The following is a 27,604-nucleotide window of genomic DNA, read 5'->3' as shown; positions in this document are numbered from 1 at the left end:
ATATGGAGGAGTGCGAGAGATCTGCAGAGTGGATGGCAACATCAATAGTCTAAAATACCAGGAAATCTTAGCTACCTCTTATATTCCCAACCATAATAGAGGCCAAATTCTACAGCAGAATGGTGCTCCATTGCATACTTCCATTTCCACACTGAAGTTCCTCAAGAAGAAGATCAAGTTGCTCCAGGATTGGCCAGCCCAGTCACCAGACATGAACATCACTGAGAATATGTGGGGTAGGATAAAAAAAAGAGGAAGCATGGAAAATGAAACCAAGGAATCTTGATGAACAGTCCTGCAAGACTGCTTTCTTCGTCAATCCTGATGACTTCATCAAGTTGTATGAATCCTTGCCAAACCGCATGGATGCAGCTCTTTAAGCTCATGAAAGTCATACAAGATATTAAATTTGGATTTCTCAGCACCACTACTTAATTTGCTGACCTATTTTCATATTTGCAGTACATTTGTTCACTTTCTGTAGAGGCTACAGAACATTTGTTTTGCCACAATTTGACTTTTCTGTCTTGATTAAATGATTTTTTTTCAGGGAAACTAATTTATTTCAGTGCATTAAACATCATTTTGGAGGGTTTTAGCTTTTCATGTGAGCTATTTTTAACACCAATTGGTTAAAAATCAGGTTAATAGCAGCTGTTTTTACAAAATAGATGAGCGACGAGTCTTTTGTCAGGGACTGTAAAGTATATGAAAAAAAAAGCAATCTGATTATCTACAAATGAAGCATGAGCACACGTTGCTTTGCATCTTATAAACACAACCAAGCCTTTAAAAACACTTTGGACCACCCCTTTAATGTCAACTGTTGTTGTTAATTTTGAAAAGCTTCAGTTGATCTTTACACATGATCTCTAGGTGGTAATTTACCAGTAAAGATGGTATGTTTGAAAGAGGTGATTGATAACATGGCAGATGCGTTACGTATGTCTGAATTCCATTCATATTACATATAGGACATTATTTTGTCTATATAGAACAGCTATGGATAAGTTGAGATTTAAATGTAGTACTTACTCATCACAATTACACAAATTCAGACACACTGTTGGTCTGGTAAAAATGGCAAACTGCAAGACATTCTGTTGATCGCAGCTTTGGGAAAGTCCCAGTCATTATGGGTTCATTTAGGTCGGATTGTAAGTTTCTAAGCATCGCCATCACCAGCTTTCATCCACCCACTCAACCAGACCTGATGTTTTGGCTGGACTTTTAAACACAAAATGGTGCTTATTAGGAGGAGGGTGTAATTAATTGTTGATGCTGTGTACTTTGGGGAAACAATTTTCTGAAGGCTGCATGTGGACACCATGCTTGACAGTTTGTTCCGTAGACAAAAGCAATAAAACACTTTCATAATGGACAAATACCAGCCATTTCCCACACAACCAGTAGAGCACAGAAAGTACAAGTGAAGAAAATCTAACTTGTTTATCCATAGATGCAAACTAAACATTCAAAGACAAACCTGCAGTGAGCTCAGAGTTTATGCTATTTATCACTTTATACAACAGTTCTGTCTGGTTCTCGAATCTGATTGGCTGATTGCCGTGATATATTTAAGTAATATCAGCACCTGTACAGCCTCTGTACCCTTTGTGTATTACTCCACCTACATATAGCCAGCAAAAAGCAGACACTACAGATCTAAAGTTTAAAAGATGCTTGCTCAGCTGTTTAACTGTCAGCTTATGATTTGAATCCAACGCGGAAGAAAGTAGTTCCTCATACAAAAGGGTTTTTGAGACTCTCCATGTTTGATTTTGTTTTTATATACACAATTATGTTGTCAGACTGTTGTATAAACGCAATATCACACTCATAGCAGTGCGATATGGTTGTATATCAGCACTGGTGGGGGCACTAAGGCACTTGGCAGCAACGCACGCCTCCCACCAGTGCCGATATACAACCATATCGCACTGCTACTGTTGTGATATTGCTAATATACAGGTGCCATATTAAAGTTGTGTGTGATTATGTGCCAAGGAAACACTTTTAGCCCCATTTCTTTAAGTGTTTTTGATTTGCCATCTGTTGAAACCCCCAGCATTAGTTCAACTTAAAAGTGCCAAAAACTGTTTAATATCAATTTATTCACACTACAAAATGGAGAGAAACATACACTGTTAACAAATTTTGTAAACTACACAGTGTTTACCTCTAATATGAGCTGAATTTGACTGTAGGACAGTTATGCGGTATCTTACTGTATTTTAAAACTGCATTGTGAAAATTACTGTATATTCTACAGTAAAGATGCACATAATATTCGGCAAATACATTTACAGCAAGATTAATGGTCCTGTAAATGTAAATACGGTATTTCTGTTGTAATTGATTTACGGTAAGTTACTGTAGATTGTAAAGGAAATCCTTAACAGTTTGACAAATAATATGCTTTTCTACACGTCTGTTTTTTTCTACACATACACAAACTTCTAATCAATTGTTTAATATTTTAAAAAATGATTAGTTACAATTGATAAGTACCACTGGTTCGCGGGATTCTGGTTTATTCCCACATGAATAAATTTTTAAATAATTGTTTTTAAATTGAAAAAAATATTATTGTCTATGTGAGTGTTGTGTATTTTACATAATGATTATTATTAGTTTTTACAATTGACGACACCATACATTATTTTTATTTGCATTAATAACAACTGTAGTTGTTATCAGCAGCAATTCAAATGATTCAAATTTGATTTCCGAAATGTATATTAACATTTTTAATATTTTAAAATGTATTAAAATTTGACAAAAAGTTAAAGAAAAAAAAACAGTTTAACTTATTTATGTTATGGTTCATTTTATTGTGCCTATTGTAATAATTAAATCGTCAAATAATAATATTTTATTTTTTTACTCATATAACATAGAACTGTATACCATGTATTATGTGAAATTGACACATGTATTTTTCTAATGACGCAACAATTTAATAAAATGTTTAATATTATGATAAATGAACATTTAATTATGTAATTGTTGAGACACACACACACACACACACACACACACACACACACACACAAAGTATTCAGTATAATTGACTATTTTTATCTCTCAGTAAATACAGGCAACGCATTTTTCAGCATTTGAACAAAACATAACACACATATATATACATACATATATATATATATATATATATATATATATATATATATATATATATATATATATATATATATATATATATATATATATATATATACATACATATATACAGACAGACAGACAGACAGACAGACTGACAGACCGATCGATCGATCGATCGATCCATAGATAGATAGATAGATAGATAGATAGATAGATAGATAGATAGATAGATAGATAGATAGATAGATAGATAGATAGATAGATAGATAGATAGAGCAAAATAAATAATAATTATTTTTATTATTAGAATTATTATGTTCCAGAACTAATATTACACTTTTGTTTAATGCTTGGGAACCCCTTTGTGACATTTTTTACACAGAAATATAGTGTGCTAAATCGTTACAGATAACTTTTATTTTTTGTCTACAATATTAACAAAACTTCTACTGGAGATTAAAAAATGTAGTCTTAATGTTCCTCTAAGGGGGAAATGCATTGCTGCACTCTGTTGATGGTTGTGTAAGAAAATAAAAATGCTTTAAGTGTGATTTCAAGAAGTCTTTAGTGTGATGCCAAAAGACCAAACAAACTGTGTGCTTGCATCTTAAAAAGTCGAACTGATTTAACAAACATTTACCATTAGCATGTGTCCTTACTAGCCTACTGTAAAATCATAAAAACGAATTAAACCTTTATAGATTTAAGATATGTATGTCATCTAAAACCAAAAAAACTGAAGTGCCCAGACAAACGGTAACCATGATAACTTTGTGTTTACAGACAGTTTAACTCGCTCATCTTCATTCTTGTATAACTTTCTTAACTCCTTGGAGAAATGGTAATGGAAGCTGCTCAATGAACCTGTCAGATTATCATATAGCTTCTACACGTCACTTCGCGCGCTTTACGTTTTCGTGACGTGTTTCACTGGGTCTGTCATGCGCTGTATATGGCAACAGAAACAGCGGGACTCACCGGTCATTCACCGTCTCGGCGGTGAAAAGCGGACGGAAGAGCGCTGGAAGCCGCAGGAAAGCACCGGCCGGGGCCGCGGGATCCTGTCGGAGTAGCAGCGGGTCTCTGAGCTCTCCATCACCGCGTCAGAGCGCAGCAGCCCCGCGCCTGCCCAACCACCGCAGCGCGTGAGCCAGTTAACCTCTACCTCACCACTACCACACTGACGGACAACACTCCAAATGTCTAAAAGTATGATTACATAGGCAAATATAAATAAAATATTGGTCTCAAAAAGTACCAGTTTAAGTTGCTAATAAAATAAAGATGAGCTTATTTAAGTACACTTAAAATATTTAGGCCTAACAAGCAAGAATCATGTATATTTAGTTCTAATTTGGGTTATATAATACAACATAACGATGAACTTACAAACTTTATGTGATTTGTATTTATGAATAAAACCAATAAGAACAAGATTGATATAATAATATAAATACATCCAATGTGTTTTAAATGCTTTTTATTAATTCATCTATTGTGTATATTATATATATATTAAGTGAATATTAAGTGAACCAATCTCATAGAATTTAACTAATTGGATTTGTTTTTTTTTTAATACAGCTAACTTACATATATTTATACCATATTCATATCTTTAAACTGATTAAATTTAGAAGTATTCAATTTTAACAGATTTAGAATCTGAAAAAAAAAACTGACAAATTAAATAATACTGGGATTTCATAATTAATTAAAAGAGATTTAGTCATGAAAACTGTTTAAACTTTTTTTTCTGTGAATTCAAAATGTCACAAAGGAGTTTGCAAGCGTCAAAGAAAATTGTTATACAGTTTTTGTCATTAAAATGTGGACTGTTTAACGTTTTCTCTAATCCAAAAGCAAACGAGGACTTAAATAAGGTTTTACCATGAAATGAATTACCATTAATGAATTAACATTAAATAAACAATTAACATAATTTAGTGTAACAATAGTAATATATAACAACGATAATCTTGTAACAAGAATCAATACATCTTAATAAAAGTAATAAAATTAAGGATCACAAAGCAATATAATTTTATCCATTTAAAATTAAAACAAAATTTACTATCTATCTATCTATCTATCTATCTATCTATCTATCTATCTATCTATCTATCTATCTATCTATCTATCTATCTATCTATCTATCTATCTATCTATCTATCTATCTATCTATCTATCTGTCTATCTATCTATCTATCTATCTATATCTATCTATCTATCTATCTATCTATCTATCTATCTATCTATCTATGTTTGTCTATCTGTCTGTCTGTCTGTCTGTCTGTCTGTCTGTCTGCTTAAAAATATATGAAATAATAGTTCTCATACTAAATTTTAAACTGATAAACAATCGTGCAGTGGTTTAATAAAACCTAGTGGTTTGCAGGATAGTGGAGCAGTATAGATTTAAAATGACAGTTAATTATTTTGGAGCAGCATTGTCATCTTTTATTATGTCTTCAAATTGATCTTGATTTAAATATGGTAGATACGTTTTTTTTTCATCCAAACCCTTTTTTACATGTTATTGTTGTTGTTGTTGTTGGCATAGAAAAACAATTGAACGCATTCATTTTTTGCAATGTTTTTAAATTGGATGGAATCCAATTTCTATCCTTAACCCACAGACAGTATTAACTCAGTTTTCTGAAATAGAATACAGCCCTTGCATTCATACACTGAAAAATGCTCGGTTCCCCGCAATTCCTTTATTGTTTTCCCAACACAAATTGATTAAGTTAAATAAATCACTTGTACAAACTGAAGTGGACTGAACATACAATTAAATAAATAAATAAATAAAACATAATAATTGAGCTGTTTCAACTTATTTTAAATAAGTAGTTTATACAAGCAGCAAAAATATTTTTGGGGGAGTGTAGACAGCGAATTATTGCACTTTTTAAATTTATATTTAAATGTTACTAAATCAGGTCCAAAATGCAGAAGCATCTCTAACTGCAAGTATATTTCTTTGTAAAAACCTTTTTTATTTTTTTTTTAACCTTTGCAGACACCTGACAAACTGCACATACACTCTAAATAATAATAATTTTGCTACTTGTTCAAAGTACTTATTTAAAATTAGTTGAAACGACGCAATTACAACATTTTTAAGACAACTTAATTGTTTTATGTTTAATCCACTTAAATTTGTAAAAACAATTAAGTTAACTTAATAAATTTGTGTTCTGACAACATGAAGCAATTGTAAGGAACAGTGGCGCCTGCAGCCGTACGGCTGTGTGCGCACTGTGCGTACCTACCATGTGAGAGCGCAAATTAATGCTGCTTATTTATTTATTAGATCATTTAAATTGATTATTAAACAGTATACACTGCCAAATATTGATAAAGCAAGACAGAATGAGAAAAAACAAAGGTGTGCGTTTTTGTGTTTTAAAGTATGTACATGCATGGTGGGAGATGGGTAAAGAAATCTAACGGCTTTAGTTTTGCTGGCGATTTTTCCACACACTAAAAAACACAATTCAGTTAGCTATTGTTTAAAACAAGGTTCAAAATGAATAAACTCTCTTTAAAACAGCTAAACTTAAATAAAACATTTGCCAAAGGGCCTAAAACTAATGAGACACATATTGCTCATGAGACCTTTCATCAGCACCTAAGCAGGGGGCACTCCAGGCCCAGCCTGTGGCTGCGCAGCCTCCTCGCATGGAACCGCTACCATTCAATGTGTTTTAAACAATTTTATCTGACAGACTGGCACAAATAAGCAGACATCTCCATTCTCATGAGTTTCTGAGTTCTCTCACTCTTCCAAAAGAGTTTGGGACTGAACGTTACGTCAGATGTTATTGTTATTCTTGTTTGTCTAGAACACAGGTGTCAAACTCAGTTCCAAAAGGGCCGCAGCTCTGCACAGTTTAGTTCCAACCCTAATTAAAAACACCTGATCAAACTAATTGAGTCCTTCAGGCTTGTTTGAAACCTACAGGTAAGTGTGTTGGAGCAGGGTTGGAACTAAACTGTGCAGGGCCTCGGCACTCCAGGAATTGAGTTTGACACCCCCAGTCTAGAAGATAACTGACCAACATTTTTTTTTTTTTTAATTAAGATACAATGTGTTCATTTTCTTTGTCTCACTCGCAGCAATGCCCTTAAATAATGTAGCCTTTGACAGCAAGCAGTGTTCTTTTGAGATTGAAATAAAAATAAGGGATGATGGAGCGGGGTGGTGCTGGATATGTGCGTACCTTTGAAGAAAATCGTGCGGGCGCCCCTGGTGTGGAACGAAGCATTTTTTACAGTAGTAACAACTAAGATGTTGGAAAATTTAGTTCTTTTTTTGTGTGATGTCTAACAGCATGCATGAGAATTCTGATATTGCATTGTTCAGTATTATAATATTAACATATTGTGTAAAAAAAAAACTTGATACATTAAGATCAATAATCATAATTAAATACTAAAAATAAAAGAAGAAGAAAAATTGGAGAAGTATCAGTAGAGTCTTTCGGCACAGTCGGGAGTGTTTGTTGGTGTCAAAATGATGTAATGTTTTTTTGGATCGGCGTTATTACTTTATGACCATTAATCACTTTTTTCAGCATTAGGTGTAATCTTATTAAAAGATAATGTGATAAATGGATTGAGAAATGGCATGTAGGTCACGATTGCGAGCACGTAACTCTGCATTCAGCTAAGAAGTTTCAGAAAAAATAAAATCAACTTTCATGTCAGACGCAGAAAAACACAAGTTTAGGCCAATCATACAGAGCCATGGAGAGGAAAACATAAAATACGCCACTGCGGGACATCAGGGGCTTAAAATCTGACCTGTTCTCCTGTTCGCTGTACTCCTGCCAGACACTTATCAGATCAACAAGTGGGGAATTTTTTGGGGAGACTGACCACTTTCGTGTTTTGACTTGAGGAATCATTGCTCTGCGTTAGATAAAGCATAGATAAATAAAAAAATATGAATGGATGTAAAGGTCAGGTCAGCAGAGATAACATGTTGTACAGTACACGTTGTCTGTTAAGGGTTCACTTCTGTTGGGCCGTCCCTTCTGAATTCTGTTATGCGTTTCTGTAAAGGAGTATGGTAGTACATCAGGAATATGTTTTGGGCAAACTTAAAGTCTGCACAAAACCAAAATGTACTTTATTTTGGTAATTCATTGTAAGATCATTGTGCACATAGTCCGTAATTTTCAATGATATCTCATGGCAATTCATAACTTTTTGATTTAGTGGTTAATTCGTATGAATTCGTACAATCTCATTCGTGCAATTTAGTATGATTTGCTCATCCCCAATGATGGTTTGGTGCCACACCTTATTTTTAAAAATCATATATATCCAGACGACAGAACTCATACGAATTTGATAAAAAATAGTTACGTTTACTTAAAATGGTTACGTTTCCTCGTCAGATAAGGTTGGTAATTTACATCGGAAATGTTTGCATGTTAAAAAAAATAATAATAAAATAAACGAGTTCACATTTACACACTGCCTCTGAAACTTTTATCTGCTGTTTAAAACTTTGGATCAGGTTTGATTTTTTTTTTCTCTCTCGCATCAATAGAAAGCAACCTAAAAGATGTTTTGACATTTAAATAAAAGTTTGTGATTGAATTTTGGCAAGTTTTCACATTTTTATTTATCCGTTGTTACCGATGTGATAAACAGCGATTATATTCTTGCACTTTAGCACTTACATGTGTTAATCACATTTACACACTGCCTCTGAAACTTTCATTCATTCCTTAATTCATTCATTTATTTTCTTACGCTTTTCCGTGGCTGGGTCAAGGGATAAGCAGTCTCAGGAGAGAACCCCAGACTTCCCTTTCCCTAGACACTTCCTCCAGCTCCTCTGGGGGGATCCAGAGGGGTTCTCAGGCCAGCTGAGAGACATAGTCCCTCCAGCGTGAACACCTCTCTAGGTAATGTCCAGGAGGCATCTGAAACAAAGACCGGAGCCACTTCAGCTGACTTCTCTCGATGTGGAGGAGCAGCAGCTCCACTCCGAGCTCCTCCCGGGTGACAGAGCTCCTCAATCTATCTATAAGGGTGCACCCTGCCAAATGGCGAAGGAAACCTATTTTCAGCCACTTGTATCCGAGATCTTGTCCTTTTCATCATGATCCAAAGCTCATGACCATAGGTGAGAGTAGAAATGTAGATTGACTGGTAAATTGAGAGCTTTGCATTTGGGCTCAGCTCCTTCTTTACCACAACGCACTAGTACATTGATCGCATTACTGCTGCCGCTGCACCAATCCGCCTGTCAATCTCACGTTCCATCCTTAACTCACTCATGAACAAAAGCTAAAGATACTTGACCTCCTCCACCTGGGGTAAGTACTTTCCTCCAAATGAGACCAAACCACCTTCATTCAGTGGAGCACCATGGCTTCGGACTTGATTTTCTATTTCAGTTTTTCTGCATCAATTAAACGCATTATGAGAGATGTTTTAACGATAACTAAAATTTTGTGTTTGAAAATTGGCAAGTTTCCATATTTTTATTTCACGTTGTTACCGATGTGATAAACAACAATTATAGGTTTGCAGCCCCACACTCACATTGTGTTAATCACATTTACACTCTGCCTTGGAAACGTTTATCCATCATTTTAAAAATCTGTTGGATTTTTTTAGTTTTTAGCATCAGTAGAAAATGTTTTGACAGGTTTTGACAATTAAATCAAATTGTGTGGCAAGTAAATTTGACAATTAATTCACATTTCTGCTGTTTATTGCCTCTTTATTGCTGACTGTCTCCACATTTGTAAGTCACTTTGGACAAAAGTGTCTCCTAAATGACAAGGTAATTGAAGACAATGCACTCTATTTTAATGATCCAGGCGCAAAGTCCAAAGCGCAGGGCGCAAAAGCACTAAGGGCATGTCAGAATTCACTTTTGCTATTTTAAGGACGGAAAATCCGCTTTGCGCCGTAGCGCATGGTCTAACAGGGTTGAGCTCATTCTCTTAATGAGCTATAGGTGTGTTTTAAGAATAAACCAATCAGAGTCTCATCTCCCATTCCCTTTAAGAGTCAGTTGCGTTGCGCCATGGCGCATTTGCTATTTTCATGGCGTACTTTGTAAGTAGAAAAACTGAACGCTTTACTAGCGAGTAAACAGTTAAACAGACCATCTGCAGTCCGAGAGAATGAGCCTCCTCATTATTTACTCTCACTTTCCCCCTCTTTATTGGATAAGGAAACTTTTTGTATGCACAGATATCCATCAGCCAACATAATTAATTTAGTTTATGAAGCGCAAAGATTTGTTTCAAAATTATTTCTAAATTCAGTTTTAATTTCCAGCAAACAAATAAATGAACAATAATAACGAAGTGTGGTCAAAAAACTGGGTTATATCCAAATACACATGCTGTGCCCCATATGGTCCAAAACCTGACAGGTGGACAAATCTAAGCTTGTTTTATTAAAACAAATATAAATATGCGTATAATAAATAAAACTACTACTAATAATAACATTATACAAATGCAAATTTAGAGATAGAGGCATGAGGGCAGTGGTTTTTATATTCATGTGGAAAATAATATTTTTTTATAATATTTTATTCCTTTAATTGTTTTTCATTTGTAAAGATATTTGTATATCGCTGTACATCCTGTGTGTTTTAAGCAATGTGTGAGGGAGGCGCACAACTAACGCGCTCTGCGCTGGACTTTAGACCTGCTTTCAGCTGGTCTATTTCGCATTGTATTTTAGTTCCTCAAAATAGCAACATGCCAACAATGAGCCCTAACACGCCTCTCATCTTGACCGAAACACCCAGGAGTCCACAAAGTGACACAAATGGATTTGCTATTTAAACAACGTGACAGAAAACGGGAAAATTATGGTCTGAAAATAGCAACACGTCACAGAAAGCCTTATTGCACCGGGTGTATGACAGGGTCCAGAGTGTTCGAAGATTGGTAAGTTCCATATTTCTCGTTCACGTTTGTTACCGATGTGACAAACAGCAATAACTCGTTTGCACCACTGCACTTACATTGTGTTAATCATATTTACACTCTGCCTTCGAAACTTTCATTCATCATCAAAAACATTGAATCGGATACAATTTGATGCATTATTCACATCAATAGAAAGCATTTTAAGAGGTGTTTTAACAATTTAATCAAAATTTGTGGTTGAATTTTGGTAAGTTTTAGTATTTTTCTTTTACTGATGTTACCGATATTATAAACAGCAATTTTACGTTTGCACCACTGCACTCACATTGTTCATCACATTTACACACTGCCTTTGAAACTTTCATTCATCATCAAAAAATCTGGATTGTGTACAATTGAATCCATTTCTCACATCAATAGAAAGCATTTTGAGGGATGTTTTGACAATCTGATCAAAATTTTTGATTGAATTTTGGCAAATGTTCGTATTTTTCTTTCACTGTTGTTACTGATATGATAAACAGCAATTATACAATACATTTACACCTCCACACTTACATTGTGTTCATCACATTTACACACTGCCTCTGAAATGTTTATGGAGCATTCAAAAACCCAATCAAGTTAGTTTTTCTCAGTTTTCTTGTATCATCAAAACGCATTTTGTGTTTGAATTTTTTCCATGACGGTTGCCACAGCTTTGCTTACCCGTTTGTCTTAAACTGTCATCACAATGATTATCACAGTTGTGTTGAATTTACTTATAATATTTGTACAAGTAGCCATCAGCTAACTTCAGCTAATTACTTACCTGTAAAGTAGCCAGATCTTATTTGTTTTTTAAACTTTTGTCTTAAGTTGGCTCTATCTCTCAAACATACACAGATTTAAACATACCACTGATCAAGATTAAGCAATCTTGATGAACTCTGAGAGTTCTGCGCAAATGCTTTCTTTGCCATTCCGGATGACTTCGTTAATAAGTGATTTGAATCATTGCAGAGATGTATAGATGCAGTCATTTAGGCTCATGGGAGTCTTACACAATATTAACTTTTCCCATTGCAGCATGACTTTATATTTTATACCGTACATTATTTCTGTTAAGTGATAAGACTTTTGTCTAAGCAAAGCCAGATTTTACTGTCCTCATTCAATAATTTAAAATTAAGACATGATCATATTTTATTTTGGTAAAATAAGCGTAATCTCGAGGCCTTTGCCTTTCATGTCAGCCACTTTTGATACCGATTGATCAACTAGAAGTCAAGATATTTTTTGTGGTTCCTAAAATTTGGAAAGGCGACAAGAATTTTGTCAAGTTTTAGTGATAAGTGACTTAATTAGAATAGCATTACATACAGCATGTTTAATACATGGCCTGATCAATGATCAATGATATTCACTTCTTTGGTCATAATATTTGGCGTGAAGCGTGAAGACAAATATGATGAGGGTATGAAAGCAGAAAGTACGAACCCAATTTTTCACTATAACAACAATCCCAGTCTAAATCTAAAGCCTGTAGGACTTACGTTCTTACATTCTGGGGTTTTTCATCCATCTTCTGAAATGGGGGAGATGCCGTCTCGGTCTTATTAGAGAAAAGGGAGTCAGAGTTGGATTTCAGGAGGGCTATGGAGACTCTGCAATCCAAGCTTTGACAAGACCAAAACAGACTGGTAACAAAGAAGCAAAAATAAATAAAAAATCACCAGACATGACCCTAGAAACGAGTGGGAGGATGAGAACAAGTGAGAAAAACAGAAACCGGGGGAAACGATGATGTAAGCGATGGATTTCTTAAAGAAACACTCCGCTTTTTTTGGAAACTCCCCTAGTTGCCATTTTTCGAATGCATTTAGCCGATATGCAAGTCATGTGGGAGCACTTTTAGCTTAGCTTAGCATAAATCATTGATTCAGATTAGACCATTAGCATCTTAAAAATAATTTTGATAATTTAAACCAGACTCTTCTTTAGTTAAATCATGCACTAAGACAAATGTAAAATGTAAAGTTGTTATTTTCCAGGTCAATAATAACAGGAACTATACTTTCATTCCGGCGTAAGAATCAAGGACCTTTGCTGCAGTACCATGGCTGCAGCAGGTGCAATGATATAATGCAGAACCTGACAATGTAACATCACATAACAGCGCTTCATAATATCATTGTGCCCCTTTTTTGAGGGAGATGCTAACGGTCTAATCCGAATCAAAGATCTATGCTAAGCTAAGCTAAGCTAAAAGTGGTCCAACCAGACCCGGAGATCGTCTGAATGGATTCAAAATTGGTAAAACTCAACTGTTTAACTCTAGGAGAGCTCTATTTCCCAAAAAAGAGTAATGTTTCTTTAAGAGTAATAGATGGATGGCTTACAGAAGACGGGTAATTGGAGATTTTGAGACTAAAGGAAAACAAAAGGAAACAGATATGTTTTTATCAGCATTGATGCTAGTCGCTTGCTGTGCGCCATCCAAAATACACCATTATGCTACAGCGTGCGTGGGAAAAACGTTTTGTATTATCCTCAGCCCAGCCCTAATGATGCAAACTGTATTACGAAAAGCAACAGAAGCGGGAGAGGATGAGTTCGCAACTCACAAAGTGCATCTTGTAGCTTCCCCGTGACCTTAAAAAGTCCAGACGGTTAAGATCTGGGATATTCCATGTGTGTTTGTTTTTTTAAATACACAGAGTAAGGGAGAGTTGGACTTGGTCCCAATAGAGGCGAGGAGGTCTGAGTAGGAGTTTTTGGGGGGCTCTAGAGAGAATATGTGGTTATCTAAGACACCAGAAACAATTCAGTGATTCTCACTATGGTGTTCTGGTCAACTGAAGCAGATCATATAAATATAAAAGAAACATAGCAACTAAAAGCATCGCCCCTTGCTTCTAATCAATCCAAATCGTTAGATTTCAATCATTAAAGCGCAATGCAAGCGATGACCGTTCAGTGGCTCAGTACAAAATCAACACCGACACTTAATCTGCAATAATGTTTGAGCATAATGGCTTTTTTTTGGAACGGATTGGCTCTGAATTCTGTGCAGTATATGGGCCGTTGCCGGAAAACTAAACTAAAGTGTGCGAACTGTGTGCTAAATGTGTTCTCGTGGCTTGCTAGAATAGAGAAAGCCGTAATTAACCAACATATTTGATTATATTGCAATTTACATTTATGGTTCTCTTTAGAATTTCAACCAACTTAAAAGTGAAAAAATTCTGAAAGTGAAAACCTGACAAAACCCAAGAGTATCAGTTTGGTTTGCTTAAAATATATGATTCTTATTAGGCTACAATATTGACATTATTGAATATTTTGTGCAGATCCTCAACTTACAGTTTGAATGTAACAAGTTCTACAAGTTTTAATAGAGTAATATAAAAATGTTGGATTTTTGTTAGAAAGTTATACATAATTTAGCATGTTTATGGTACAATTTCTGTTGTGATGTTAAAATAATAGCAGATTTTAAGGTATAGTTCAGCCAAAAACTTTTCCATAACTTTATAAGTTTTTTAACACAAAAGAAGATACTTTGAAAATTTTATAAATCTGTAACCATTGACCTACATGGTAGGAAAAACAAACACCATAGATGTAAACGGTTAATAGTTTTAACATTTTTAACTTCTGTCGAGTAGGGAAAAAAAAGTAAATATCACAGAGCTTTCATTTGAGCTTTGGGTGAACTACTCATTTAAGGTTAAAGTTTGTAGTAATAAATCTATAAGAAAAATCAGAAAATCTGGGTGTTATATTAGACAGCAACTTAACTTTTAAAAATCACATCTCCCATGTCATAAAAACCACCTTCTTTCATCTAAGAAATATCGATAAGTTACAAAGTATGCTATCCATCTCAGATGCAGAAAAGCTAGTTCATGCTTTTATGACTTCTAGGCTAGATTACTGTAATCCTCTGTTTGCTGGTTGCCCAGCATCCTCTATTAACAAACTTCAGTTCTTACTAGGCCTAGAAAATATGATCATATCACCCCAATTTTATCCTCCTTACACTGGCTGCCTGTAAGTTTCATATTGATTTTAAAATATTACTTTTTATGAGCTTTAAATCAGGGGGGGGGGGGGGGGGGGGCTTTACATTTTCATACCACTAAACTAACATAACGTAAAATATTTTAAATATTTCCTTATGAGATCAGCTCAATGTGCAGTGCTTCCCACAGGTTTGAAATATACTTGCGGTGGTAGCCGGATTGAAAAACACCTTTTCACCACATTTTTAACTTGTTTTTTTTTTTATTATGACACTATTATACACCTTTTCTTTTCAATGGGTTAATTTTTTTTAAAGGCTGTTGAAATAATAGAAATCCACTATTTCTTTTACTTTTATGCTATTTAGGAGCCATGTGCACCCACTGACAGGTTAAAGGCGTTCTCTCTCTTTCTCTCTCTCTCTCTCTCTAAAGTTGCTATATTAGAATGACATTTACAGTATTGTCGTATGTAATATATTAACATAATTTAATTAATAAAATATACAGCAAATAAGAAATAAATAACACAAAAAATAAATAAAAATAGACATTACTGCTAAGTATTATAATAATTACTAGACATTATTTAAATAAAGCAAGGCTGTCAAACTAACACTGATTCAGGCTTCTGGATTGGTTAAAAATACAGTTTGCTAATGCGCCATCCAGTGGACACAATTGCAACAGCAGAATATTTTATAGAGAAATTGCAGCTCACAGAATCCTCTCGTTGGCCGCATTAAATTTGTTTGCGGACCTGATCCTACCCGCAGGCCGTACGCTTGACACCCCTGCTTTAAATAATCTAGCTCCTGTTTATCGAACCAACTTTCTGTCTCGCTACAATCCAACCTGCACTTTAAGATCTCAAAACTCAGGGCTTCTGGTAGTACCCAGAATAACAAAGTCTACTAAAGGAGGTTGAGTCTTCTCATTTATGGCTCCTAAACTCTGCAATACCTACCTGAAATGACTCAGACACACTCTTGTCAGTTCAAAACTACATTAAAGACCTATCTTTTTAGTAAAGCATACACTTTATTAACATATATTAACATTTTGCATTCCGAACTGCCTTAATGTTGATGCCAAATTCTGATCCTAACATCCGAATGTCGCAGTAGAAATCGAGACTCATCAAACTAGGCAACATTTTTCCAATCTTCCATTGTTCAATTTTGGTGAGCCTGTGTGAATTGTAGTCTCAGTTTCCTGTTCTTAGCTTACAGGAGTGGCAAGCTCGGTTTGAACTGCAGCAGATCCTTTTGACCAAGTCTACATGCGTAAATGCATTGAGTTGTTGGTGTCTTGTGATTGGCTAATTAGAAATTTGCGTTAACGAGCAGTTGGACAGGTGTGCCTAATAAAGTGGGCGATGAGTGTATTTTTGCACTTAAAAGCTGAAATTCGGAGCTAACCACAGGACACGGGCCTGAAATCACATGATATTTGGCAGCTCCATCAAGGGTTGCATGACGAATGTGCTGTTACAGCCTGGTAAGCAAATGCTGTCAGGGCTCTTTCGCCCCAAGTTACTTTCATCCCTGCTCTCCTCTACTCGTTTATCAGGCAAACGTAAAGCTGCTTTTATTTGCTACTCAGACAACCACATGTGGAAACAAGGGTCATTTATTCAATTTGAACAAGTCCTTCATACACAAATATATATATTTATAAGAAAAGGTACATATTTCATATACTACATTAACACAGTTGCACCGTCATCGTATTTATCCTGTGTATTAGTAAACTGCTCTACAAAAGCTCCACAAAACTTTCAGTAGTATTTTTTTTTTTGTTCTGTACAATAAAGCTATACAAAACAAAACAAAAGATAATAATATTTCGACTAACCATTATTATGAAAACAAATTGATTATTGATAAATGAAACAGGGGCAGCCCTTAATAATACCCCTAGATCTTCACCAATACAAACACACTCACACACACCAAAAAAAATAGGATAGTATAACGGAAAAGTCTTGGATTATGAACCGAAGCTAATATTACTGTCCTGCGAATTCATCAAACTGGATAAGCAAAGTCTACTAGGTGTAACGCTCACATTGGGGATACATGGGTAGTTTAAGAAAATGCCTGCTCAAATCTCTAAGTAAACAAGCTCAATCTTTGCGTATGACTTACTTCAGATTGACCCGAAGAGAAAAGCTAGCATTGCTTAATCATTACTAACCAGCCCGGATGGTTTCGACTGGTGCAGGAAGACCAGTGTTTTCCAAACGAACTGACAAATTACGACAAATTGCCTTTGTTTTAGTTGGAGCTAGTCAATAGTTGTTGACTGACGGTGGTGGTTTGGGTTTTGAATGTGAGTTTGATTGGCCGCGCTCCTCGGTTTGGCCGTCTCACTGGCGCTAGAGCCGAATATCATCGTTTTTTACGTTTTTGCGAGCGACTCAAGTGCCTGGCATCTGGATCTGAACCACCTCTCCGTTCTCGGCTTGCTGGAGCTGAATGGCCTCCTTTACATCCATCTCCGCCTGCAGTGCCGGAGTCAGAGCTTCAGCCTGAGAACAAGAAAAAAAGAAAAGAAATTGAGTTTACAAAGAGAAGGAGAATGCTTGTGTGTGTACTTATTTTTATACCCTGATGGGGACTTAAACTTGTATGCACACAGACTTGTGGGGACTTGGTGTTGTAAAAGTGTCCAAAAAAAGTGTAAAAGTGCAGATAAAAGTGAGGGCTGGATTTAGGGTAAGGGTAGGGGTAAGGGTAGGGGACAGAGCATACTGTTTGTGTAGTGCAACGCAAAATGAAAAAAAGTTGGCACAGTATGGAAAACGCAAATAAAAAAGAAAGTAGTGATTTCAAAATTAACAGTGACTTTTATTTCATTGCAGACAATAAAACAAGCATTATTTATTGTGTTTCTCATGATTTTTATTGTTGTTATTTTTGTCAAAATAAACACAAATTCTAGTTTTGGTTATTGCACCATTTTTAAAAAGTTGGAACACTAGAGCCACTTTGTAATGTTGTCATTCCTTTTCACAGCACCCTATGATGAAGTGATGAAGTGTTTCAAGTGTAATTTTGTCCAATTCTTCCTGCAAACAAGTCTTGTCTTAAGGTGGGTAACAGTATGGGGACTTTTGTTCTTCAAAATGCAACACACATTCTCTATTGGAGACAGGACAGGACTGCAGACAGGCCAGTCAAGTATCTGTATCCTCTTCCTCCACAGCCAGGACTTTTATTGTGTGCAGCATGTGGTCTTGTTGAAATATGCAAGACATCCCTGGAAAAAAAGGCAGCATATCGTGCTCCAAAATCCCCATGTACTTTTCAGCATTAATGGTGCCATCACAGAAGTGCAAGTTACCTTTGCCAAGAGCACTGACACAACCCCATACCATGACAAACCCTAGCTTTTGGACTTGTGGCTGGGAACAGTCTGGTTGATCCTTTTCCTCTTTGTTCCAGAGCATACGGCGTCCATTTCTCCCAAAGAATACCTGAAATACTGATTCATCTGACCACAGTACATGTTTTCACTGTGTAATGGTCCATCCCAGATGCCACCAGAAAAGTTGATGTTGCTTCTGGACACTGTTAACGTAAGGCATCCTTTTGGTACAGGTTTTCACTGGCATTTGTGGATGTAACTACAAATTGTAGTACTTGACAAAGGTTTGCCACAGTAATCCGGAGTTCACGTGGTGATATCGCTTATAGATAAATGATGATTCTTGATGCTGTGCAGCCTGAGTGTTCAGAGATCACGGTTTGTTCAGCTTAGGCTTGCGCCCTTTTTCTTGACGCACTAAAATTCCTCCAGATTCCTTGAATCTTTCCTGTCCCAACTTTTTTTGGAATGTGTTGCAGGTCAGAATGACAGGAATATTGTACTTACAAATAAAATAAATCTGACCAGACAAAACAAGAAATATGTTGTGTTCATATTGTTTGCAATGAAATACAAGTCAAAGTAAATTTAGAAATCATTACTTTCTTTTTTATTTGCATTTTCCATACAAACAAGCATGTTCATGACTATACATAAAAAGTAGAAGAATATAATAAGATAACATGAGTTTGCTACATCAAGCAGTTATCTTTTTTGTGTCTAAAACTCAATGGAAGTCAATGAGACTGAATGTCTCGAGCCAAAATTATTCCAATGGCTGCGCCTGCTTGTACATGAAAAATAAGGTTAACAGTACAAACCTCATTAGGGTTAGGGTAGGGGATAGAATATATGATTTGCATAGTAGAAACATGATTACATCTATGGGAGTCTCCACTGGGGTATAGGAACAAGGCAGTGTGTGTGTGGGACACTAAAAACACCAAATGCAACTGCAAATGATTGTCATGAACGTTTCATGAACATTTTAACCTAATATTTCAATTTTTAGATGTTACTTTGGAGCTCCTGTTCGCACATCAGTAATCTTTTTTGTTGTTGAAAATACTAATTACAAATAAAATTGTGTTATTTTGAGTATATTGACATCTCATCAAAATAAAAAAGATGTCTTATTGTTTACATTGATATTAGTTTTTAAGCAAGCGGGCAACATCATTCATTTTTCATTCAACAACTATCATTTTTCAGATTTTTAATTCAATGACCTACGCTGCAATGCCGGATTTGCCGGCTGATTGTAATTAAAGGAAGAAGCAGCAGAGACTATTATGTATAGGACTTTGTCAGTAGCTGTTACAGTTCATATAGACTAGTTTCTTCTTCCTCTAAACCATAACATGTGTCATTAAAATGCCTTGTTTTGTGTAGTTTGCAAAATATGTATTTAATTGTGTGTTATAAGTTGTAATCTCCCCGTGCGGCTTGAAATCACTTATTTATTATTGATCAGTGCCAGTACTGTATCTTTCAGATTAAACCTTCACGGGGCTATTCAAATATTTTTTACAAAACCACGTTGAAAACGTGACACGTGCTTCGCCCTTCACTAATTTAAATGCGTTTCTGAGCTCATGATCCTCTGCCGTTTGTCTTTACCATGGCCACTATCAGCTGTTCGTCACACGCACGGCACAGACAATTTCCAAAATAGTTCAACTTTTGCCACTGTGTGGATTAACACTGAATGTATGTCGTTCAGGTTAGCATTGAGAGTAGAGTAATATGCTGGTGTTTAACTGCATTGCTTTCATGCACTCCTGCATTGGGCTCACACATACACTCTGCACTCTGACTACTTTAAAATTGTTGATAAGTCATAGTGGATGATTTTTTTTTCTGTCTCGCGCTGAACGCAGTCGACCAATCACAAAAGACTGGGTCATCGGTCCAATCAGTGCAGATTAGCTTCGCGCTAAGGAGGGGTTTGGGAACAAATGAATCGCTGAACGAATCATATGGGAGTCGTTGGGATAATTAGGTAAAAATAAATGCACATTATAAGACAATGAAAATGGTTTTTAACCTTGCATGCATATCAGACTGTTGTTGGAGACCCCTTAAACCAAAATATAACCGTTTATAGTGCAAAATAGATCGTGGTTTGTTCTGTAATCAAAAAAAGTTTTGTAGGGGGCTCATAAAATAATTATATGACCTTACTTTTTTGAAAGCTGAAATAAAAGAGATAAGAACTTGTAGAGAAGAAAAAATACAATAGGAAATACCAACCCGGGCTCATTGTGGAAACGTAGCCCCGCGGACGTTTCTGCGAACCGCGATTTACGTCCCGGGAGGTACGTATTCGAGCGTTTTTTATTTTCCGCGGATCCGCGAGAGGCCGCTGTGCACGATTTTTTAGCGTCTCGGGCGCCTCTCGGGAGCGCGCGCCGTTCGCGCCCGCGCCGTTCTCGCGCAAAAAGCCGCTAGATCGGCCGACTCGGCCGTCCTCCTCTTCCTCCTCCTCCTTCCCTAAACCCGAGCGACGATTCACAAAAGCCGTCCAGAAAAAGCAAAAAAAAAAAAGCAAAAGCCCTCGTCTTCGATTTCGACCTCGTTTTCAGATCCCGCCGCGTTCTCGCCCTTATTTTTCGGATTCCGTTTTTCGTCTTACCTGATTTCCGGAACCTGCTGTTCCCCGGACTCGATCCCGGTCGTAGTCCACTGCGGCCGGCTCCTCCTCCTCCTCGTCCGGGGCCTACGCTCCGCCGACGCAACGCTGTGAGCTAAGCGGACAAACTTATTGCATCGGGAAAGCCCTCCACTCGGAGGCGAGCCGTCAGCCGGCTAACGCGAAGAGAAGGGGCGAAGCGGCGCCACACCGCCCCGCAGCGTTCGCTCGAAAAAAACTAAACGCGGCCTTTAAGTACCTCCGGCCACGTAAATCGCGGTCTCCAGAAACGTTTTCAGAATGAGCTTGGGTTGGGAAATACTGTAAAAGTTTCCTTGCTCTGTAAAAACATTAGCAAAAAGTGTATTTGACAGGAGGCTTATTATTTTTCTGTGGAGGTTTCTTTGGAAGATCATGGACTTGTGTTAAATTTAATAACTCTCAAAGGTATTAAACTATAAATATAAAACCACTAAAACAGGATTTTGATGCATTCAATACTGTTTGAACTAAAACCTTTTTTTAAGTAGACTGAATCTTTGTCAGCTGATACATGTCTTTCGCCACACACTGTATACCCTGCCATTCACCCAGGCCTAATAATACCATGGTTTACATTACTGATGGAGGCAGTGAAAGCAGACAAACATACCAGTGACAGGTGTACAGATTGATACAAGCAAAACAAAGAACGGAACAACAACAAGAGATGGAAAAGGAAGAAAAAACAGAGGAAAGGGTCAGATGAAGGCTACGATTTATCACAGTTGTCGAAGTAACAACACTCCTTCAAATAAGATAAAAAAAAAGAAAGGGGTGGAGTGATGTAGGGAGAGACGACGCAGGATGAGTCACTTCAGAGTATGTGCAGTGAGTCATTCCTTCCCCAACACTTGCCAGATGAACAGACCGCACACCTGCACGCGGTGCAAACGCTCAAACTGTACTCAAGGGCAAGGCCCATAAGTGCCAAGACTCTTAAAACACAGCCGGTGTGATGCGAGACACTCTCAGCCTGCGCTTTTCATCTTAGGTGTTAAGTGCGGAAGCCCTCAGGGGGATGATTTTCTTACGAATCCACAAGAGGGCACTCAATAGGGCTCATCTAGGAGGTTACCATTAAAACGTTCAAAAAGCTGCACAGAGGAATTGAGCTGACACTTCCACAATGTAAAAAAAATATATATAAATTCTTACTTTGAGGTTTTGTCTTTTTTCTAGTCCAAATAATCTAAATCAAGAAGCATTTTTAGACAAGCAAAAAATATTGGGTAACACTTTATAATAGCTACACATTATAAATCATTTATTAAGCATTAGCAAATAGTGAATTCATTTTCTGTTAAGCATTAACTCCACATTAATAAGCGTTAGTAAGCAGTTTATAACTGCATCTAAAAATTCTCTATTCTTGACTTATAAGCAGCTATATAATGTGCTTAATGAGTGTACTTTCATACTTAGTTAATGATTTATTTTTCATTACTAAATCAAGTATTGCATTATTTACACACCATTTGTATTTAAGAGTAGTTGAGTATGTTAATAAATGCTTTATTAACTCAACTTCATCTAGTTTTGTGACCTAATCTAAAGTGAGGACTATTTATGCTTTATAAATCCCTTATAAATGACTATTAAAATGCTCAGGTAAATTCTAAACAGGAAAAGTGACGTTATTCATTCCTATTCATTTAAAGATACACAGATCAAACTGTACTTCAAGTGAAAAATAAATATTTGCAACCTTACCTAAAATAAAATCACTGTAGAGTTTAAACATTGCATCTTATTATATTGTTAAATTATTAGATTGTTGTTGTTGTTGTTTTATCCAGTTTTATGTCATAGTTTGACACTCCTGTTATACAGCAATGTTTAAACTTTACAGTAATTTTACTTTTTAGAAAATATTGTAAAAAGTATTGTTCATTTGATTCTGAGCCTTTAATAGTCATTTATAAGGGATTTATAAAGCATAAATAGTCGTCACTTTAGATTAGGTCACAAAACTGCATGAAGTTGAGTTAATAAACCATTTATTAACATACTTAGTAACCATTAATATATGCCGGAATAATAAGACATATACACATTGATTTCAATAGTTTATTAATCATTTAATAACTCATTTTGAATGATCCTAAAAACCCTCAACTACTCTTAAATACAACTGGTTTGTAAATAATGCGATACTTAATTTAGTAATGAAAAATAAATTATTAACTAAGTATGAAAATACAATTATTAAACACATTATATATAGGTGCTTATAAGTCAAGAATAGAGCATTTGTAGCTGCAGTTTTAAACTGCTTACTAACACTTATTAATGTAGAGTTAATGCTTAACAGATAATAAATTCACTAGATACTAATGCTTAGTAAATGATTCATAGTGTGTAGTTATTATAAAGTGTTACCAAATAGGGTCTTGTTTTCAAAAATATTAAATCAAAACTGAGTGGGTTTTTCCTTAAAACAAGCTAAACAATCTGTATATGGGGTGAGCAAAATAATTTTATTTTAAATAAAAAACAACATTATTTTGTTTACTCCCACTGGCAGATTATTTAGTTTGCTTTAAAGGGGGTCTGTTATGCAAAAATCACTTTTATAAGGGGTTTAAGCACAGATGTGTTAACGTTTCTATGTTCCTTCTTAATGCCAACTGTGGAAAAAATTGTTGATCAAATGCTTATAATAAGCCGCTGTTTGTTTACCTTCAAGCTCCGACGCGTGTGCACATGAAGCAGCTGGTGAGCGCCAGCACACACACACATATTATGTACATCTCGACATGTGAAAGTGTTCCTCCATGTATTTCATATAAGTTGTTCACAATACTTATCTATCCATAGAGTTTGTAATGTAGTCAAATCTTTACAAATACAAGCGGAGCTGTTTAGAGCTTATTTCTTGTTAATGATGTCAGAATTTACCGGTATTGTGAAATGGATGTGTAAATAGTATTTTCCATAACAATTCTGTAACATCCTTGCCTGTCTGAACAGCGCTTTTTTGAATTTACAGGTAAAGTCGTTCAAGAAATTTTCCAGATATTTAACGGCATCACTGTGTGGAGGGCTAAAGATTCAAAGTAAGAAAAGCATTATTATTATAATTTATTTATTTTTATTTTTGGCTGTGCATTAGACTGTACAGAGACCAGGCCTTCCTGGACGGAAATGTCTCTTTATTTTTCATTGTTTTGTTTTTTTTGTTTTTATCAGTGGTGATCAAATATCTGATATGGAAACTATTAAATGAAGAAGAAAAAAATTAAGGGGTGTGTACATAAAAAAAGGTCTGTAAACACTACCACATGTGTTGTGCAGCAGATGAGAGCGATTGAAATAATCCTGAAATGCACACAGAAAGAAGCGCGGTGACCTCCGGACAACAAGAGGAAAGGAGGATCGTGAGACAGCTGTTTGAAATCATTTTGGCTTGAAATGAGTTGATTAAAAGGTTAGTTCACCTAAAAATGAAAAGCTGAGGCTAATTTAATTATTCTCGAACCATCCAACATTTTATGTTTTCTTCAGAAAGAACATTTATAAAAGAGTTTTAACTTAAACTGTGGTGAATTGTGTTTCATAACAAGCAAATAAATGCTAGTGGAACTTTGAGAGTAAAAAAAACAACACATACAGGGAAAACAAAATTAATACCTGGGGCTCCTGATGATACACGTCGGTCTTATGAAGAAAAATTATAGGTTGGTGTGAAAATTATTTGAATTATGAAAATACTGAAACTAAAAATATGAAAATTAATCTGAAAAAATATGAAAATTATTGTACACAAATCATTTATCGAACAATGAAGCATACGCAATTATTATTAAAAACAATTGTGTTTTGAACGGATGATGTTTTTAAATATATACAACATGACTAAACTTTTAATCAACTTTAATTTACTTTTTTTTTACATAAACCAATAGAAATCCTTCAGTAAGAATATACATTTTGACTCTTGATATTTAGAAAAAGATGGTTTTGTTGGTTTTGGGAAGTATCTAGCGATATACAGTTGAAGTCAGAATTATTAGCCACCCTTTGAATTTTCCTTTCTTTTTTTAAATATTTCCCAAATGATGTTTAACATTTAAATTTAGCAGACGCTTTTATAAAGAAAAGGGGCCTTACAAATGAGGACAAGGAAGCAATTTACACAACTATGAGAGCAACAATGGATAAGTGCTGAACGCAAGTTTCAGGTATGTAAAGTGTAAGAGGCAAAACATTAGTAAATTTTTATTTTTATTTTTTTGTAGTACAGTCAGCAGTGGAGCCAGAGAGGCAATTGCAGATTAGGAAGGAAAGTGGAGACTAAATAGTTGAGTTTTTAGTCATTTCTTGAAGACAGTGAGTGACTCTGCCGTTCTGATGCAGTTAGAGAGTTCATTCCACCAACTGGGCAGATTGAATGCGAGAGTTCGGGAAAGCGATTTCTTCCCTCTTTGGAATGAAACCATGAGGCGACGTTCATTCACAGAACGCAAGTTTCTGGAGGGCACATAAATCTGAGAGCAGATGAGAAGGAGCAAAGCCAGAAGTCGCTTTGTAAGCAAATATCAGAGCTTTGATTTTGATGCAAGCAGCAACTGGCAGCCAGTGCAAACGGATGAGTAGCGGAGTGATGTGCTCTTTTAGGTTCATTAAAGACCACTCGTGCAGCTGCTTTGTGAAGTAGCTGCAGATGTTTGATAGAGTTAGCAGAGTTAACAGAGCAAAGAACTTTTCACAGTATGTCTGATAATGTTTTTTCATCTGGAAAAAGTCTTATTTGTTTTTTTTCGGCTAGAATAAAAGCAGTATTAATTTTTTAAAAGCCATTTTAGGGACAAAATTATTAACCCCTTTTTCCCGATAGTCTACAGAATAAACCACAATACCTTGACTAATAACCCTAACTAGTATAGTTACCCTAGTTAACCTAGTTAAGCCTTTAAATGTCACTTTAAGTTTTATATAAGTGTCTTGAAAAATATCTAGTCAAATATTATTTACTGTCATCATTGCAAAGACAAAATAAATCAGTTATTAGAAATGAGTTATTAAAACGATTGTTTAGAAATGTGTTGAAAAAATCTGCTCTCCGTTAAACAGAAATTGGAGAAAAAAAATCAACAGAGTTGTTAATAATTCAGACTATAACTGTATATATATATATATACACATTTAAACTAAACAGATTTATTAAACAGAATATTTATAATATTAAAATACAGATATAATACAGATAACAAGATCTATAAAATAATATTTTAGTCACCAAACATATTTAGAAATTGAAAGATAAAACAATTAAATTCAAGCAAAATATTGCAAAAAAAAAAGAAAATCTGTGACCGAGCAGCGTATACTTGGGGGCGTGCAAGAAGTTTTATGCAAGAACCGCCTTGTGTTTTTCCACACGTTTAAGATGTGATATGTGAAGTAGCGAACTTATATATAACTATATATCATAACTATTAGCCCTCCTGAATTTTTAGCCCCTTGTTTATTTATTTTTCTCAATTTCTGTTTAACAAAAACATTTTTTCATCACATTACTACACATAACAGTTGTAAAAATAATTTCTAATAAAGGATTTCTTTTAACAGTACATGATGCGGTACATAATATTTTAATAGATATTTACAATTTATAGTAACATTAACTAGGTGAGTTACGGTAATTAGGCAAATCATTGCATAACAGTGAATTGTTTTCTAGACAATAATAAAAAATATTGCTTGAGGGGTTGATCACACCGAATGAGCTTTTTGCGTTGAGGTGCTTTTTTTGAATAATTTACTAACGGACGCAAGTGCTTTGCACCCTGCTTATGCGCCCTGCTGCACCTCGCATTTTTGCCGTTGCGCGCTGTGAGCTTGAGTTGATTGAAGTGAACTCTAAGCAGAAAAAGTGCGTTACGTCAGTGGTGTCTTTTTCATTCTCCAACCAAATAAAACCAGAGGCAGGGTTTCCGTTGAGGTCCCTGCAGTGTTTGTGTTGTCAAGACAACAATAGAGACTTTTAAGGTGGGGGAAAGACTTGTGGTTGCTGTTTTGAGTTATCCGGAGCTGTATAAATCACAAAACTTGAATATCACAATATAAAATTTTATAAGCATCAACAGCAACACTCTCGCACAACGTGCAGCTGATTCAGTCATTGCCTAGCAACATAAATTTGCACCGTGCTTCTTTTATTCTTGTCAACAAAAGAGGCAGTGTGGTGCGCCTCACATTTTTGGAACTGAAAAGCACGTTTGGTGTGACCAGTCCCTAAAAAGGCTAATAATATTAACCTTAAAATGTTTTTGAAAAAATTAAAAACTGCTTTCATTCTAGCCGAAATGAAACAAATAAGACTTTCTCCAGAAGAAAAATATTATAGGAAATAATTTAAAAAATAGATTCTGTGTTAAACATTATTTGAAAAATATTTGAAAAAAAAAAATAAAAATCACAGGGGGGCTAATACTTTTATTTTGACTTTAACTGTACTTCAATATTTTAAATATTGCTTTTACAATTGTTTCAAGCAAATGGTT

General features: G+C 35.4%; 2 protein-coding genes across 5 annotated transcripts in view; both read right to left on the bottom strand.

The window, feature by feature from the left end:
• The window catches only part of znf469 (zinc finger protein 469), a 480,146-nt gene extending 475,846 nt beyond the window's left edge, over nt 1–4,300 (bottom strand). The window contains exon 1 of the mRNA XM_073943275.1: nt 4,102–4,300. The gene's annotated coding sequence lies outside the window, so the exon portion shown is untranslated. The remainder of the gene's footprint in view (nt 1–4,101) is intronic.
• Nucleotides 4,301–16,666: 12,366 nt separating this feature from the next.
• banp (BTG3 associated nuclear protein) overlaps nt 16,667–27,604 on the bottom strand; it is an 89,963-nt gene continuing 79,025 nt past the window's right edge. For 3 of the 4 annotated variants that reach the window (XM_073942070.1, XM_073942071.1, XM_005160361.6), the window contains exon 13: nt 16,667–17,585. In XM_073942070.1, the coding sequence (XP_073798171.1) occupies nt 17,475–17,585 (111 nt within the window). In that variant the 3' untranslated portion in view covers nt 16,667–17,474. 4 annotated transcript variants of the gene reach the window in all.

This window comes from Danio rerio, chromosome 25 (assembly GCF_049306965.1).
Source record: "Danio rerio strain Tuebingen ecotype United States chromosome 25, GRCz12tu, whole genome shotgun sequence".
NCBI lineage: Eukaryota > Metazoa > Chordata > Actinopteri > Cypriniformes > Danionidae > Danio > Danio rerio.
The sequence above is the reverse complement of the archived record's forward strand: the minus strand, read 5'-3'. Positions and strand labels throughout refer to the sequence as shown.